At 35.6% G+C, this 16,878-nt stretch overlaps 1 protein-coding gene across 1 annotated transcript in view; it reads right to left on the minus strand.

Annotated features, from left to right (window-relative positions):
• Positions 1-16,878, minus strand: part of MARCHF5 (membrane associated ring-CH-type finger 5) — a 53,317-nt gene that overhangs the window by 30,433 nt on the left and 6,006 nt on the right. The window contains exon 2 of the mRNA XM_014476659.2: positions 5,073-5,275. Within this exon, the coding sequence (XP_014332145.2) occupies positions 5,073-5,275 (203 nt within the window). The remainder of the gene's footprint in view (positions 1-5,072; positions 5,276-16,878) is intronic.

Genomic DNA, 16,878 nt, shown 5'->3' on the forward strand with positions numbered 1-16,878 from the left:
GTCTCCTGCATTGCAGGTGGATTCTTTACCGTCTGAGCCACCAGGGAAGCTCAGGGTAGCTAGGCAAGGGAATGAAATAAAAGCAGCTAGATTGGAAAAGATGAAGCAAAACTGTTTCTATTCACAGATGACATGATATTATATATAGGAAATCCTAAGCAATGCACTAAAATACTATTAGAACTATTAAATGAGAACAGCATGGTTACAGGATATGAGATAAAAATACAAAAATCAACTGTATACTACACACTTGCAATAAGCAATCTGAAAATAAAATTAACTGCATTGAAAATACCATCAAAAAGAATGATAGAAATAAATTTAACAAAACAAAATTTGGGGAGTAAGGTATAGACTACTAGGTATAAAATAACCTATAAGGATACAACATGGAATACAGCCAATATTTTATAACTATAAATAGAGAATAACCCTTAAAAGTCATGAATCACTATACTGTATATCTGTAACTTATACAATGTAGTGTAGCAACTATACGTCAATCATAAAAAAAAAACCACCAAAATCCTTTACTTTAAAAAAAAAAAGGAATGAATGAAATACTTACGAATAAATTTAACAAATGAAGAGACCTGTACACCACAAACATACTGTCCCTGGATCCTTTTTGTTTAGCTAAACAAAATAACTATCTGGTCTTAAGCTGCATATAAATATTTTATTATTTTTTGAAATATTTTATTTTTAACAGAAGACAAATTTTTCTCAGCTGGTGTTCTTTTCCTGTTTTAATTCTATGCTTCTTAACTTTAACATGCACATAAACTAATGATTCCATGAAAACACAGATTATTAATTTTAACTAGGGGTGGAGCTAATGTTCTTCATTCTTTTAATTAACTCAGTTAGCTGCAACCAGCCTTAGTTGTGGCACATGGGATCTTTGATAAGGCATGTGAGATCTAGTTCCCTGACCAGGGATTGAACCCCGGCCCCCTGCATTGGGAGCATGGAGTCTTAGCCACTGTATCACCAGGGAATTCACCAGGTTTCTCATCCTTAACAGCTCTCAGATGATTTTAATGTTGCTGGTTCTGAGACCATATTTTGAGTAGTTTTTAAGTGCCTGTAGTTACACACAACTGTCCTAATTCACTAGAAAAAAGTGAATAATGAGAGGAGTGAAAGTCAGATGGACTGTCTCTAAGTTTTCCATAGCCAGGTACCATACATTCCCTATGGACAATTAAGAACAGACATTTGCCACCATCCTTCCATTCTGGTCACCACTAAGTACCAGAAAAGATGCAGACTTTGGCCAGCTAGTCAAATAGACTGCGGCTAAATCCATATGAAAACTCTTTTTTTTAATACCTGCTACACAAAGACCATCTCATAGAATGTTAACCATCAGCTCTTCCTCTCTGCATCTTTTCTCTTGTCTCTTATTCCTTCTTTTGGCCAGTGTCTCCTAAGTGTCTTTGGGGGATGAATGGTGGTCCCTGGCAATCATCTGGTTTACTACAGACAATTTGGTTTTAAAAAAAAGTGATAAAAGCTTTGATCACAAACATTTCATAAATTGAAAAGATTAATTATGACTTTCAAGGAAATTCTTTTAGGTTCTTAACTGTTATGTTCCAAGGGTCACATATGCTTTACAAGGTTAAGAAGAGACTGACTGTTTCAGCTAACAAACTTCGACATCATGAGTTGTTTACACTGGCTAAATATATTACTTTGTTGTTGTTCTTATCAGTGTGCTAAGTCTCTAATTTAAATAATAAATACCTCAAAAGCATTCACTGAAGAGTAGAAGTGACGAAAGCATATTTGACTCGAAATGATAAATAGTATGATCTTACAGAGTGAAAACAGTAGGATCTTAGAGTGGGCTGTGACCAGTGAATTACAAGTTATTAGTCTGTACTAGGGGACCTCCTTCAGAGAAGGCAATGGCACCCCACTCCAGTACTCTTGCCTGGAAAATCTCATGGGCGGAGAAGCCTGGTAGGCTTCAGTCCATGGGGTCGCTAAGAGTCGGACACAACTGAGTGACTTCACTTTCACTTTTCACTTTCATGCATTGGAGAAGGAAATGGCAACCCACTCCAGTGTTCTTGCCTGGAGAATCCCAGGGATGGGGGAGCCTGGTGGGCTGCCATCTCTGGGGTCGCACAGAGTCAGACACGACTGAAGCGACTTAGTAGCAGCAGCAGGGGACCTCCTTATTCCCATCACAGCACAATACATTTTGAAACAGGGTCTAAATCATTATAAAACAGTAATAAGAAGCCACTGAAGTCTTCAAATAATTTTCAACCACTCTAGTAAACCAACTGACACCTGCATTACAAATTTTGTCATTGACAGCAAAGATTAAAAACTGTAAAGGAACTTTACCTTATTTTAACAAAATCAAGTGTAACTACAGTCAGCTGCAAAATTAATGACAAATATGCTCAGAAAGAAAACAATCTACTGGTATATTTCTGTATCAGATGACACTGCTGCTGCTGCTGCTGAGTCGCTTCAGTTGTGTCCGACTCTGCGCGACCCCATAGATGGCAGCCCACCAGGCTCCTCCGTCCCTGGGATTCTCCAGGCAAGAACACTGGAGTGGGTTGCCATTTCCTTCTCCAGTGCATGAAAGTGAAAAGTGACAGTGAAGTTGCTCAGTCATGTCCGACTCAGCGACCCCATGAACTGCAGCCCACCAGGCTCCTCCGTCCATTGGATTTTCCAGGCAAGAGTACTGGAGTGGGTCGCCACTGCCTTCTCCTATCAGAGGACACTACTGGACGTTATATAATAGGTGTCATATTCAGTGAGTAAGAACAGTTAGTATCATAGGTGTATGCTCTTAAATATTTTGTTTTATGACTATAAGAAACCACTAGTATTCACAGTATGAACCAACCCTTGGCGTATATATATAAACTGTAAATAATGAAATAAAACTTTAATTCTGATTATCAATGAAAATATGCTTTAGAGAAGGGATTTTCTTATAACCAACAGTTATCTTTGAACCTTAACTTGAAAACATACACTAGGATCAACATAGCCAAAAGCACTAGTCGTGTGTACCCAGGAACATTATGGCACCTGAAAGTCAATTCATACAAGGCTTCATTCACAGGCAACAGCTGGAGTTTGACACTTAAATTTTCCATTGAGTCTGTTAAAGATTGCAAAGAAAATTGTGAATATATATTCAACCGCAGCCCCTGAGCAGATATCCTTGGCATGTTATGTCAGGAAAAAAGAAGTAAGTACAACACTCTGATTTTTTATCTTGTCAGGAGGAAAGATGCTACCAAAAGCTATTCAAATGAAGGATATACATTTCCACCCCATGACACCGATAAGGTCAGTAAAAACTTTCTGTGATTATCTGTGGCTTACTCAAGTGGCAGATCTCTGTGAGACATATAGTATAGTGAATAGCTTGAACCCATCATAGCTGAAATTCTTCAGGATAAAATACAAAGACCAAATCATGATACACACAGCTTAACCATAGTTTGACTTTTCCAACATCTAGCCATGCTCTATCCTTGTTGTAGAATGAACGGGTGTCTTATTATTAGTATACTTAGAGAAATTTATTCAGTTACCACACTAGACCTAAAAAAATGTATTTCCTAGAACTGAAAAACACCAGAAGGACAGATTTACCCAGTGCCACTTTCCAAACTGAAATATTCAACTTCATTGCTGAGTGCCATACATTTGTCAACTCAGACATTGTAGGTAGTTTTCAGTGAGAATTCTTGCAATAATTTTGGTATTCATCCATCTGAATATCCAAAACATCTAGAAGAATCATCCTATACTTGCTGCTGAATCATCCTATACTTGGTTGTTGGAAATATTCAACAATCTATAGTTGAAAAGTGGGATTATCTGATTTAGCAGAACTAATAAGGAGGACAAGAAACTGTAGCTTTGACTTCAGTGAGCCAGGTATCAATGTGGTGAAAGATTGCAGCAGTAACTGCTTTTCATGATGTTTAAAAGACCCATCAATGAGATCCACAAATACTAAATGTCCAAAAAATGGTACTTTCTCTACTACACTATTTTTCTTTCATAGAAAACTATCACTTCTTCCTATGCATTATGTTAGAGAAATACAGACAACTATGGAAATTTTGATTGCCCTTATTATTAATCTTCTCACATTAGAAAAGCACTTCATCATCTGCATTTATATAGCTTCATTAAAAAAAAAAAAAGGTCTGATTTCAATATGTATAGCACCTAGAAAAAAATAACATATCTAATAATTTCCAATTTCTCCTTGAAACATTCCTCCACAAAGTCATTTTTTCCTTCGGACCTTCCGAAAAACCAAACTGCTTTCAAACACTTCTTGATTGTAGTCAAGGATGATATTAAAAATGTTTAATAACATTCTTATTATATGGCACGGCATAACCACCAGAGAATGACACCAGTTCATAATCACATGGCTGTATTGAAACATGCTAACTAAATATCAGTGTTAGTTATAGCTTCCTTTAAACATTCTGCTACACTTATTTCAACTCTAGCCTCATTCTCAAAGACTATTGGTTATTTCTTGCCAGCCAATTCACAGAAAAAGGAAAGTAGTTTTCACGAAAGACAGCCATATAAATTGGATTCCAAAGATGAATTTAACACTGCATTTTATTAAATATTTAATGTCCTTACTTTTATTCCTTAATATAAAAATTAAGAAGAATAAGTATTAGAACAACTATTGTTTTCTTTCTCCCACACCATTGGTTTCCAGAGAATGAGGCTCCTTAGCTTTTTATTATAGTTGTGTTACTTGATTTTATCTACATAATTAGATATCCAAGTTCTTTATCCGTCAACCAAATGAAAACATTTAATACACAAATGGATAGATTTGGGAATATATTAAGGATAAGGTAAACTGTTAGCAAAACAAATAAATATCTGACATTTAGATATAAAACAGAAATGGAATAGAGAAACTCACAAAAAAGCAAAGAGATGAATTACTTAAAGACAACCCTAGGATCTTAAAGAGTCACATACAATGTAAGAACACGATATATATATATCTGTGTTGGTTTTAGGGATCTTCTTACCCAACTTTGGAAAAACTATTAAGTATTCAGCATTGCACTGAGGACATGCCACTCTGGCTGTACTGTTTCCTCTTTGTTTTTCATCCACCCAGCGCTGTAAACAAGCCTGGTGAACCCATTTTGTAGATCCTCTGCATCTGCACGGTCTCACCCATTCAGCTGTTCTATCATCTTCATCAGTGGCAAAACACACCCAGCAACTTCTGTAAATTAAGAGAGAAAACAATGATATTATCATTAACACTCCAGCCTCCTCTTGACTGCAGCTCCACTTAATGGGATGAACCTACTATGTTATATTATAGAACCTTTAATTCTATATTAAAAGACTGAGGGGAAAAATAACCAACACATTTCCAGTAGAGTAGCTTCTCCTTTTTTCTGTTTTTCCTTGTGGGCTTCCCTGGTGGCTCAGAGGTTAAAGCGTCTGCCTGCAATGCGGGAGACCTGGGTTGGATCCCTGGGTCGGGAAGACTCCCCTGGAGAAGGAAATGGCAACCCACTCCAGTACTCTTGCCTGGAGAATCCCATGGATGGAGGAACCTGGGGGGCTACAGTCCACAGGGTCGCAAAGAGTTGGACACGACTGAGCGACTTCACTCTCTTATGTTCTGCAAAGTCTTGTATTTTCTGAATTTTGTTTTTACATAACTTCCTCAATCTTTCCAGAAAATTTTCACCTTCTCTAATGAGAATGCAGAGACAATCCTCAAGCTGCTTTTATAAGACCTAATAATTCTTGAGGAGTGCTAAGTACAGGAATATGTGAAATTCAGTGTATCTCCCATTTCAACAACATTAATCTCTTAACCTCTTGAACTTGGAGAACAAAAGTATTACACAAATGATTTCACATATGGTCTCATTCAATTTTCACCTGAGAGAGAGAAAAAACCCAGTCATTTCTCTTTCTGGTAAAGTATGACTATAAGAGAGTAAGATGATTAAATTTAAAAGCACAAAGGAAAGAATAGATGAAGACATCAGGATAAATTGTTTTTGGATAGTAAGATGATACATTTGGGCTTACATGTTTCCATTATAGGTATGAGTGGCTTTCCTTTTTTCTGGGAATTAAATTATATTTATTATATTTGAAACCTAGAAGTCTCAAGTCTGGGATGCCTATATTATAAAAAGAATCTTTATTGAGATGGTTAATATTTAAACTTTTTCACATTTTGCTCTTAAGGGTACTTCATGAACTCGAATTTGTTTTTGTGGAATTAGGTTGCAATTCCTTATTTTTTCCTCCCAATTAACACAAGTTTTGACATCTATTTCCATTAGGGCAAATATTACAATTTAACTCAATGACATCATTCACTCCCTTCTACTACCACTGCACAAGAGGAAAACAACTGCTAATTAAAGCTTGTCACCTACTGTGCACTTTTCACTTAATTAGATAAGTTGGCTTCTGTTACAACAACTAGCTTAACTATGCTCAGTGGGAAAGACTTATATAGTCAGGTACTGTAGGTAAGTCTCCAGTCTTTGTAGATCAACATGAATTTTAATCACATGCATCAATTAAGACTTCTTAGAATAGGGGGAAAAAACTGAACTGAATACATGTTAACAATATCCAAAATTATGTTTTTACTTAGCTTTCAAAACCAGTCAGATTTCATATGACCTACCTAGGTAAAACTGGAGTGGGGTAGCATTTGTTTGAGCATGCTTGACCCTCTGACTCAACTCAGCCAAGCTGTCTGGGCCCTTGTGCTATCTTATGGTTAAACAGAAATGTCTCCTCCTTCACTTTATTTTTTTAAACTTTATTATGGTAAAATACACACAACATAAAACTGAATACTTGAACCATTTTTAAGACTACAATTCAGTAGCACTAAGTCATTCACACTGCTGTCCAACCATCACTACTACCTGTGGTTTGACTGGGTTTCAACCTAGTTTTTTTTCATAAAATTTCAGTTGATAAGTATAGAGCAAATAGGCCAGCTATTTGTGGTATTAGGATATATATTTCCCCATAACCAAGGTAATTTTGTAAATACATTTGTATATCGCTGATGGAATGAAATGTATTATTTTGGTAACAAAATATAGGCAGAAATATCTAGAAACTAGACTTCTAGGTTCTTGTTAAGTTTTTCATATCAACGATAGAACACAAACGTAGCTAAATTAAACTGAATCTTAAATTAAGCCAATTTCCAGTCATCAGGAAAAAACAAAATGTAAAAGTATTAATTAGGTTGAACCAAATGAAACCGCCTATATTTATGTGTTTAACATTTATTTAAATGGAAGTTTCATACATCAATATAATGGGAATATTTGTATAGCTATGCTATGCTACGCTATGCTAAGTCACTTCAGTCGTGTCCGACTCTGTGCAACTCCATAGACGGCAGCCCACCAGGCTCCCCCGTCCCTGGGATTCTCCAGGCAAGAACACTGGAGTGGGTTGCCATTTCCTTCTCCAATGCATGAAAGTGAAAAGTGAAAGTGAAGTCACTCAGTCGTGTCCGACTCTTAGTGACCCCATGGACTGCAGCCTACCAGGCTCCTCTGTCCATGGGATTTTCCAGGCAAGAGTACTGGAGTGGGGTGCCATTGCCTTCTCCGTTGTATAGCTATAATCCCTACAAATTCTGAATAAGCTATAATCCCTACAAATTCTGAATAAGAATAAGCCTATTTCTGTACCACCACCCCCCTCAAGTAATATGAAAAATTTCAAACTTAAAAAAAAAAAAATGAAAAACTGGTGAATACCCATATTCCTAACACCCAGATTCTATCATTTTGCTACATATTCTTTCACCAATCTTATTTTTTGATGCATTTCAAAGTTTCAGACATTAGTGCACTTCACCCCTAAACACATTTACAGTTTTACTTTTTAGAAGGTACTCAGGTGACATTTAAAAGAGGCACTTCTGGATTTTTTTCTAATTTTACGGCTATGGTAGATAAGATGGTTGAACAATGATTTACAGTGAACTTATTAGGTACATTGTTTAATTCATAGTGATAGTATACAGCTTAAAATTTGGATTTTTAAGCTAATGCTCATTAGAGATTAGCTGAAATTATCCTATAGAGGGGATATTTAAAAAAAGAACCCTTATTGATAATAATACACCCAAAAGGTTTGCTGATTTTCAACATCTACCAACTTACCACACACATTTTCCATTTATTCTAATCGCTTAACATTACATCTGATGATGGTCATCTGAGATCAAATAGTATTGCCCACAATATGTAAATTTATAATACCACCAAATTACTGCATCTAAAAATTATAATTTAGATGCAAATAAGTATGAAATGAAGACTTATAACTTAATAGTACAAAACAAGCAAGCAGCTGAAAACTAAAGAAAGTGCCAGTAACATACACTGTGCATTCACTGATTCCATGTAGTTTCACTGGTTCCATGAAGCTGCATAAACAAAATAAATCAAAGACTGTACCTATCTGGAAAACTCTGTAATTTAATTTGGGCTACATCTAGTAGATATAAGATACTTAAAGTTCCAGTGAAATTACCACAGGTATATCCTTCCCTATTTTAAGAAGAAGGAAGGATCAATCTGGATAGACCAGAGACGGCTTCAGGAAGGCGTGACAGTAGAAATTTGCAGGGGCAAGTGATTTTATCATAGGGATTCTCAAAACAAAGTTCTCTGAGACAGCAGTTCAGAACCACTAGGAAACCTGCGAATTCTCTGGCTCTACTCCAGACCTAGTAAATGAGAAACTCAAGAGGAAGAGGGCCTAGAAATCTGTGTTTTAACAAACCCTCAAGGTGATGTGATATTAAATAAAGTTTGGGAACCACTAGTACAGAAAAATGGCAGGTTAAAAAAAAGTAGAGAGACTGCAGAAAGCAAACTGTGTGAAAGGGATAATTACTGGACTTAAGGTAGAAATAATAGATTCTGATGACTACATATTTTTAATATAAATAACAGTACAGAAAATGTTAAGTTCTAAAGAATTTATTAACTGATACACCTCCTTAATAGGTTTATGAGTTTAACCTACATGATATGGAAAGAACATTAGTCTGTGAAATAAGGGCCAGGTATGTGGGAAATTAACTTAAAGAGTATAAAAATGGTCACATGGGCAGACAGCCTATAAGACAGTTATTAGTTTTTAGGGGTGGAAATGAGGGGAGGGAACAATGTGGTATAGACATCTTTTCTTCCTTCACTAAAAAAAAAACTTATAATAGTCTGACCAGGAATATCACCTAAGAAGGTTTTATAATTATGGTTTCACTCTTTGCTTCTCTATACCCTACTCCCTCCTTGATGCAATCTATTTCAGCTATTTATTCCCCAATTCCTTTCCTTCTTCCATTTAAGGAGAAAAGAGGTTGCTTGAAAATGATGGGTTTATAGTTCCCTCAAGATCTTAGGAAAGTAGAAATTTGTGGTTTAATGTACAGCATGATTTCTCTTTTTTAGGAGCAAAAAGTATCCCACACTTTTTAAGGAAAATCACTCTTCCCTCTAGCATCAGCCACGTGTGCGGTTTATTTAGGCAGTTAGTCCCACACCCCCAGCTCCAGGAAGAGTAATCCTTAGATTGGTTAAGGGGAGTATCCCTCATCCTAGATTACAGTGACGAGTTTGGGCCCATAAAGCTGGTTTTATTAGAGTGAACTTCAGAATTTTTGCTGGGAAAGTTGGTACACAGACTTTCTTTTCCACTGGGCTTGAAGGCAGGAAAAATGAGGAGCTAAATGAGAGTGTGAGGCTTTGCTGCCAGGAAAGCCACAACGTGGAGCCTAAAGAACCCAGAGGAAGCTAAAAGATAGAAACTGATGACTTTGTCTGAGACATGGATCAAGCTGTGCTTAAAGCTAAATATACCCTTGTGCTGTTCACTTACATAAACCCATAGGTTTGTTTTTTTTTCCCCTGGTTTAACCTGTTTGGGGCAGATCTTTCAGGCGTAACCCAAACAATCTTGTTATAGAGTGTGAGAAATTGGAAATAAAGAGATAGCCCTGAACAATTATATGATGTGAATTCCTAAACAGCTTTTATAATAACACACAGGTATTTTTGTCAATGGCTTTATTTCCTACTGACCAGACTTGAGCAGGAAAGACTTAAATAAATTTGATTTCCACTGCCAAGTACTCTGAGTTGTGCAAATTTTTCTGTTTCTCACACAGAGCAAAAATTCGCTCCTGATTCTGGCTATTAGATCAGGTCATTTCTTAGATAGAAACAGCCAACAAAGATAAAACCAAACACTTTGAAATTAAAAATTCTTACTGACAGCGCTATAATATTTCCACTGCAGGATCAATTTAACTATAATTCTACTTTAAGTTATATTTTAATGTTATAATTTATGGGATGGCAATTTTAATACCCTTAAAAGTAAGAACAACTGCTCTGAGGCACACCTCCTCTCCTCCCTACCCCTCTCCCCCATTATTATCTTAATAAATTTGAGCATTGGATTTTAATGATTAAAAAAAAAGTGAGAACTGGCTATTTGCCATTTCAAAAGAAAAAGCCAAAAACCTTTCAAGTCCACACCCAAGGAGAGGTTGTAATTTCTGACAAAACTCTAATTAAGAGCTTCTCTTTGAGTCATTTCCTACCCTTGTTCTCTTCAATCCTCCATCTCTCAGAAAGCAGCGATCAGTGTGATGTACAAGCATCATCTGAGAACTTGCTAGAAACGCAGATTTTCAGGTCCCACCCCAGACCTGCAGAATCAAAAACTCTGATGGGACCCAACATTACATTTAAAAAATTGTTTTATTTTAAATTTCTTCAAAAATTATTTTTCTTTTTTGATTGTGGTAGAACATATAACATAAAATTTCCATCTTAACTACCTTTAAGTGCACAATTCAGTGGTATTAAACACATTTACAGGTTGTGCTACCATTACCACCACCCATCCCCATATAACTCTTTTCATCTGGTAAAACAAATTCTGTTCTTATTAAATTCCCCAAGCTCCTGACAGTTACCCTTATATTTTCTGTCTTTATAACTGACTAGTCTAAGAACCTCACACAAGTGGAATCATCCAGTATTTGTCTATGTCTTCTAGGTTCATCCACATTGTAGCAGATAATATTGCAGATTATCTTTCCTTTTTGAGGCTGAATACTATCCTATTGTATGTATACATACCACATTAGCTCATCTCAGTCATAGATACTAGGGCTGCTTCCAGGTTTAGTTATTGTGAATAATGCTGTTATGAACCTGGGTGTACAAGCATTTCTTTGTGACCCTGTTTTTAATTTTTTTGGATATATACCCAGAAGTGAAATTGCTAAATCATACAGTATTTCTATTTTTAACTTTTGAGGAGTCATCAATGTTGTATTTTAACAAATCCTTCATGTGATTGATTGTGAGACCTAAAGTTTGAGAACCTCTGCTTTGGCCATTCTTCCTTTTTCCATATTTCTTCCCTTTGTCAATTTTCTCAACTCACCATAATACAAAAATTAAATCTGATTTTACATTCAATGTAAACACTTCTAAGCTATTTGGTTTTTAATTTAAATAGTAAACAAAATGCTTCAGATCTTTTTTTATTCTAAAGGAAAAAAGCTAGCTAAATTTGGGAAAAAGATTTTGTGAGTTCAGGATATTCTAACTGGTTAAAGAATTTGGGCTTTGGAGCCAGATTGTTTGAGTTCAAATTCCCTACTTACTGCTTATTTTAGGTTTAATGACAATCTCTTTCAGAACTTCTTTAAGTCAGGGGGTTCTTAATCTGGGGTCCACATAAAATTTATGGGGTTAGTAAATTTGGATGGAGAAAAAATTACATTTTTAACATTTTCACTAATCACTGAATGATATTCAATTTTCTTTCAATTATGAATCTAAGTAAATCATAGTAATATTAGCAGTACAGCAATTAGAAATTAGCACAGTGACTAGGAATTTTCATATTATAGCTGTCCAGATCCCCAAATAACATTTAACCCATCATTAATCTGAAATTAATTATCAGAGTCACCAATAATAGATCTTGCATTTGTGTTAAAGCTCCTATTACTAGATCAGATTTTTAATATTTTTCAGGTGTGTTTCTACATAATTGGTTCATTTCTGACCTACCTATTTTGTTTTACTCTTTCAAAACATTCTGAGAAGGAACTCATATGCATAACTAAACTTCCAAAGTAGTTCTCAGGATAAAAAAAGGTTTTATGTTAAAATTCCCTATGGTAGAACCTCCCCTACTCTGTTGGTGGGAATTAAACTGGTGCAGCCACTATGGAAAACAGTATAGAGGGTCTGCAAAAAAACTAAAAACAGAGTTGACGTATGATCCAGGAATCCCACTCCTGGGTATGTATCCTGACAAAACCATAATTCAAAAAAGATACATGTACCCTTATGTTCATAAGCAGCACTATTTACAATAGCCAAGACATGGAAATAACCTAAATGTCTACTGACAGATGAATGGATAAAGATGTGGTATGTGCACACATGTACATGGACACACACACACACACACACACATCAACAGAATAGTTTCTCACTGGCACATAAATTCACTAGTATGGTTATCTAATGAATACTATTCAGCCATAAAAAATGAAATAATACCATTTGCAGCAACATGGATGGACCGAGATGATCATACTAAGTAAGTCAGAAAGAGAAAGACAAATACCATAATAACATCACTTACGTGTGGAATCTAAAATGACACAAATGAATTTACCTATAAAAAAAGTAGAAACAGACTCACAGACATAGAGAACAGACTTGTGGTTGCCAAGGGGGAGGGATGCATCAGGAGTCTGGGACTAGCAGATGCAAACTGATACATATTCAGAATGGATAAACAGTAAGATCCTACTGTATAGTATGGGGAACTATGTTCAGTACTCTGTGATCAGCCACAGCAGAGAAGAATAAGGAAACTGTATGTCGGTGTGTGGCTCAGTCACTCTGCTGAACATCAGAAATTAACACAACATTGTAAATTAACTATACTTCAATAAAATAAATTAAAAAAAGATTCTCTATTGTAAAGGATTAAACAAGTGATCTTCAAACAGCTTATTTTTGGCATATATATAAGCACCAAATGAACAGTAGCAATAATGGCATGGATAGACAAGAAAGATGCTACCAACTTTATAACTATGGATACATTCATGGATACATTTTCTTACCTAAATTAGCTCATAAAGTAGTTCTGCCTGGCACCCTGGTATTTAGTGGGAAAGTCCTGGATTCCTAATCGTTCTTTAGTTTTTCAGTAGGCCAACACCATTGCATAAGACATTCATTCAAATCCATAATTCACTTTCTTCCATCCTTCTTTTTCTTCTACTAGGTTTTGTATATGCTACTTGCTTGCTGATATCAGCAATTTACACTCACAATTTATAATACTTCCACACCTTTCTGCCAGCCAAGCTGAGGCTCATTGGTTTACAGACTAAAAAGAGGTCTAGGAATTATCACAACTGGTTCAGAGATCAAAGAACAAATCACTATTATACTATGAAGACATGAGAAAGAACTAAAGTAGACAATCTAAAGTCTATTACTTATTCCTTAAAATAAATGTATGGTCTTATTGGTACTGGAAATATCACTGATCTGCATAATATGCCTCTCTTTATTAAAAAGAAAAAAAAGTTAATTCTATGTGATTTTAAATTTAAATTCAAACATTTGCCAATTGTAAATCCTTCTTGATAGCAAAACTTATGAACAGTTTGAGAAATACGTATCTAGTTTGTCTTAAATCTAAGTGTATTCAAGATTTCTCCGAGATTAACTTGAATGTACTAAGTATGTTCACTATTTGATGTCAGAAGAAATACATTTAAGGAACTTACAGTCTAGTTAAGGAACAAATATATGCATAGAAGAATCACATAAAAACAACCACACAAAACATTAAGTGTCCAGCTAATACAGAAATGTGATGATGACCATAAGAAACACAGGATGAAATAGCTGAGAATGTTTCATGAAAAGGCAGAACTACAATTGAAATGACAATTAGGGAATGAAAAGAATAAGGCTATCTGAAGTAAGAATAACAGCATAAGCATGCTTAGAGACAGAAATGAGCATATGGCCATGGACCATGAGAAAACCAATGTAGTTGGAGCAGAAGAGTTTTGAAATAAAGCTAGATATTACAAACCAGTTGGGAAAGGATGGATGACAAAGGTAACCTACCTCACAGGGTTCATATGTGACTAAACCAGTTTATATGGTTAATTATTTAAAAAGTATATGGGGAAAAAAGGGGAGCAAACTTTATTTATCAATAGAATCCTTTTTCACTGGCACATAAATTAACTAGTATGGTTATCTAATAAAACAGCTGACAGTAAAGTCTATCTTTGCAGATTTAGACTGCAGGTATTTATCTTGGATTATCAGAAAGATTTGGAAAATCTGCCCTAGAGATTACTTTGATAGAAAACGGAGGGTAGCAGAACAGAAGAGTTCCAGAATACAGGAGTGAGAGCAATGAAATAGGCTTTAAATTGTTATTGTTGTATTATACATGGTGCCTTACCAATGTATTTGCATGAGTGTTTTAAGGAAAGAGAACATGTTCTTAATTTAAAACATGTTTAGTGAACCATGCTCTGGTTAATGCAAGGAATGCCTAAATTTAACAATGGAAAAAAGCTGCAAACTGCAGCTTTGTCTCAGGATTAAAAGTATCACATCCCATGTATTCTTAAACAAAAACTATACCATCAAGGCTAAAAACCCCTTTATATGTCTGTCCACCCAAGTGGAATGGAAGTTAAAAGTATCTGAATTTATCAAAGAGCTACCACAATTATTAATACATTATGAAAGAGGGGAAGAGAAATATACCACAGTGAAAGCAATCATTTATTGAGCATATACTCATGCCATGCTCTTTATCTCTGATCTTCATAAAGTCTGCAAACATAATTATTTCCCCCCTTAAATAAGGAAACAAAAGCCCAGAAAGGTTAAACAGTCTGCCCAAGGCTTCATGGTTAAATACAAAGGTATGAATGCAACCTAGGCCTCAACTCTAAAACATCAGATTTTTATAAATTATATGCCATAAAAAAAAAAATCAGCTTTTTTCACTGCACCATGCTGCCTTACGGATAGTGTATTCGGAGAAAATTTTCCATTTCTCATTTTTAAGGAAATTATAGTTAGTGCAAGTCATTATGTGTTTCATTTTTGCTAGGGTACTTTTAAGCAGCCATAAGGAGCTTTCACTAGAAATCTAAACCTCTTCCAGTGTACCCTAATGTGCCATATAAATGTTACCACCTCACATCTTATAACTATGGCATATAAGGAGCATGTACGTATATATGGTATGTAAAGAACTGCTACAAGAGTCTGGAGAAGAGTGGGAAATATTTCTGGCTGAAATAGTCAGAAAAGCTTTATAAATGAGGCAGAAACTAAACTGGATCTTGAAGAGTGAGTAGAATTTTGAAAGACAAGATGCTGAAAAGAATACAGGACAGTGTGCATATCAAGCTGGCCTGGGCAAAAGATGTATACTCACGTACTCACTTTTAAACAGAAGCAGAGCTTTAAGAAGGTAGCTAGTGCCAGCAATGTACTCTGTGTCTTAAACATAATAGAGAGCATAGACTATGGAGGGTCTTGAAGGCCAAGTTAAAAAATTTTGAACTTAAGCTTAGTAAGCAATTAAAAAAATGCAGGTTTTGAACAAATGAGATATTTTAAAAATGGTGCTTCAGCAAGATTATTCTAAGCACTGATATGTCATACATAGTGAAAAGACAGCGTGATTCAACAGTGTTGCCAATGTATATTCCCCTTCTCAAGAAATGGAACAGTTTCTGTTCTCAGTGAACTCCCACTTGAATGTGCATGGTGGTAGTGATAAAGGCTCTTAGACACGGGATTGATGCATTAAAAAAATTACAATTCAGAGTGATGTACTATAATGAATTCTATTGAAATAGAGATTCTACAGAAATTTTGGAAGAAGTAACTCACTGCCTGAAGGAGATGTACAGTGCTTCAAAGTGATATTTGAGCTGAATTCTAAAGATGGTTCAGAGTCAGCCAGGTGTCAGAAGGGAGGAAGGACTCTAAAGCAAAAAATAAGATGTACAGCAGGATACATTCAGAGGACAATGAAGTGCAGAAGAGTATGGTTAAAGCAGGTTAGGGCTGGATTGGATTAATAGAGCTAAGTCTCTTCACAAAGTCTTAAAAGTTTAGAATTTATCCTATTGGTAATGTAGAGACTGGCATGTTTTAAAGCATGGGAATGACATGATTATAATTGTGCTCTGGCCAATTCTGGTACCACTCTGTAAGTCAAACTGGAAGAGAAAAACTGGAGTCAGATAAAAAAGAATCTATAGTATTTGATAAGCAGGTGGATTTAGAGGGGGGAAAAAGCAAAAAGCAAAAAAAAGATGTAGGTTTTACGGCTGGTGGATTAGAAGAATGGGCCAGAAATTGGGAAGTCAAGCTAAGTAAAAAGCAGGGAAATAGCAGTTGTTTAGTTTTAGATAGGTGAAGACACTAGTAATACTGTGTATACACAAATGGAAATGTCTACTGGGCAGCTGGAAAGCAGACACTAAAATGTGGCAAAGAGGTCAAGAATAAAAACATACATTTGGGAGTCACTCAAAGCTGAAAGTGAGATAGTAAGTGATAAAACTATGTGTACTTTTCGAAGAATAAGTGCTGAGAATTGAACCATACTTAAGTGATTGAAGAGAGTAAGGATAAGGTGACGTGTAAGAGGGGGAAAAAGACAGACAGACAAATAATGTAGTAGACTACAACACACTTT

Source organism: Bos mutus, chromosome 26, assembly GCF_027580195.1.
Source record: "Bos mutus isolate GX-2022 chromosome 26, NWIPB_WYAK_1.1, whole genome shotgun sequence".
Classification (NCBI taxonomy): Eukaryota; Metazoa; Chordata; class Mammalia; order Artiodactyla; family Bovidae; genus Bos; species Bos mutus.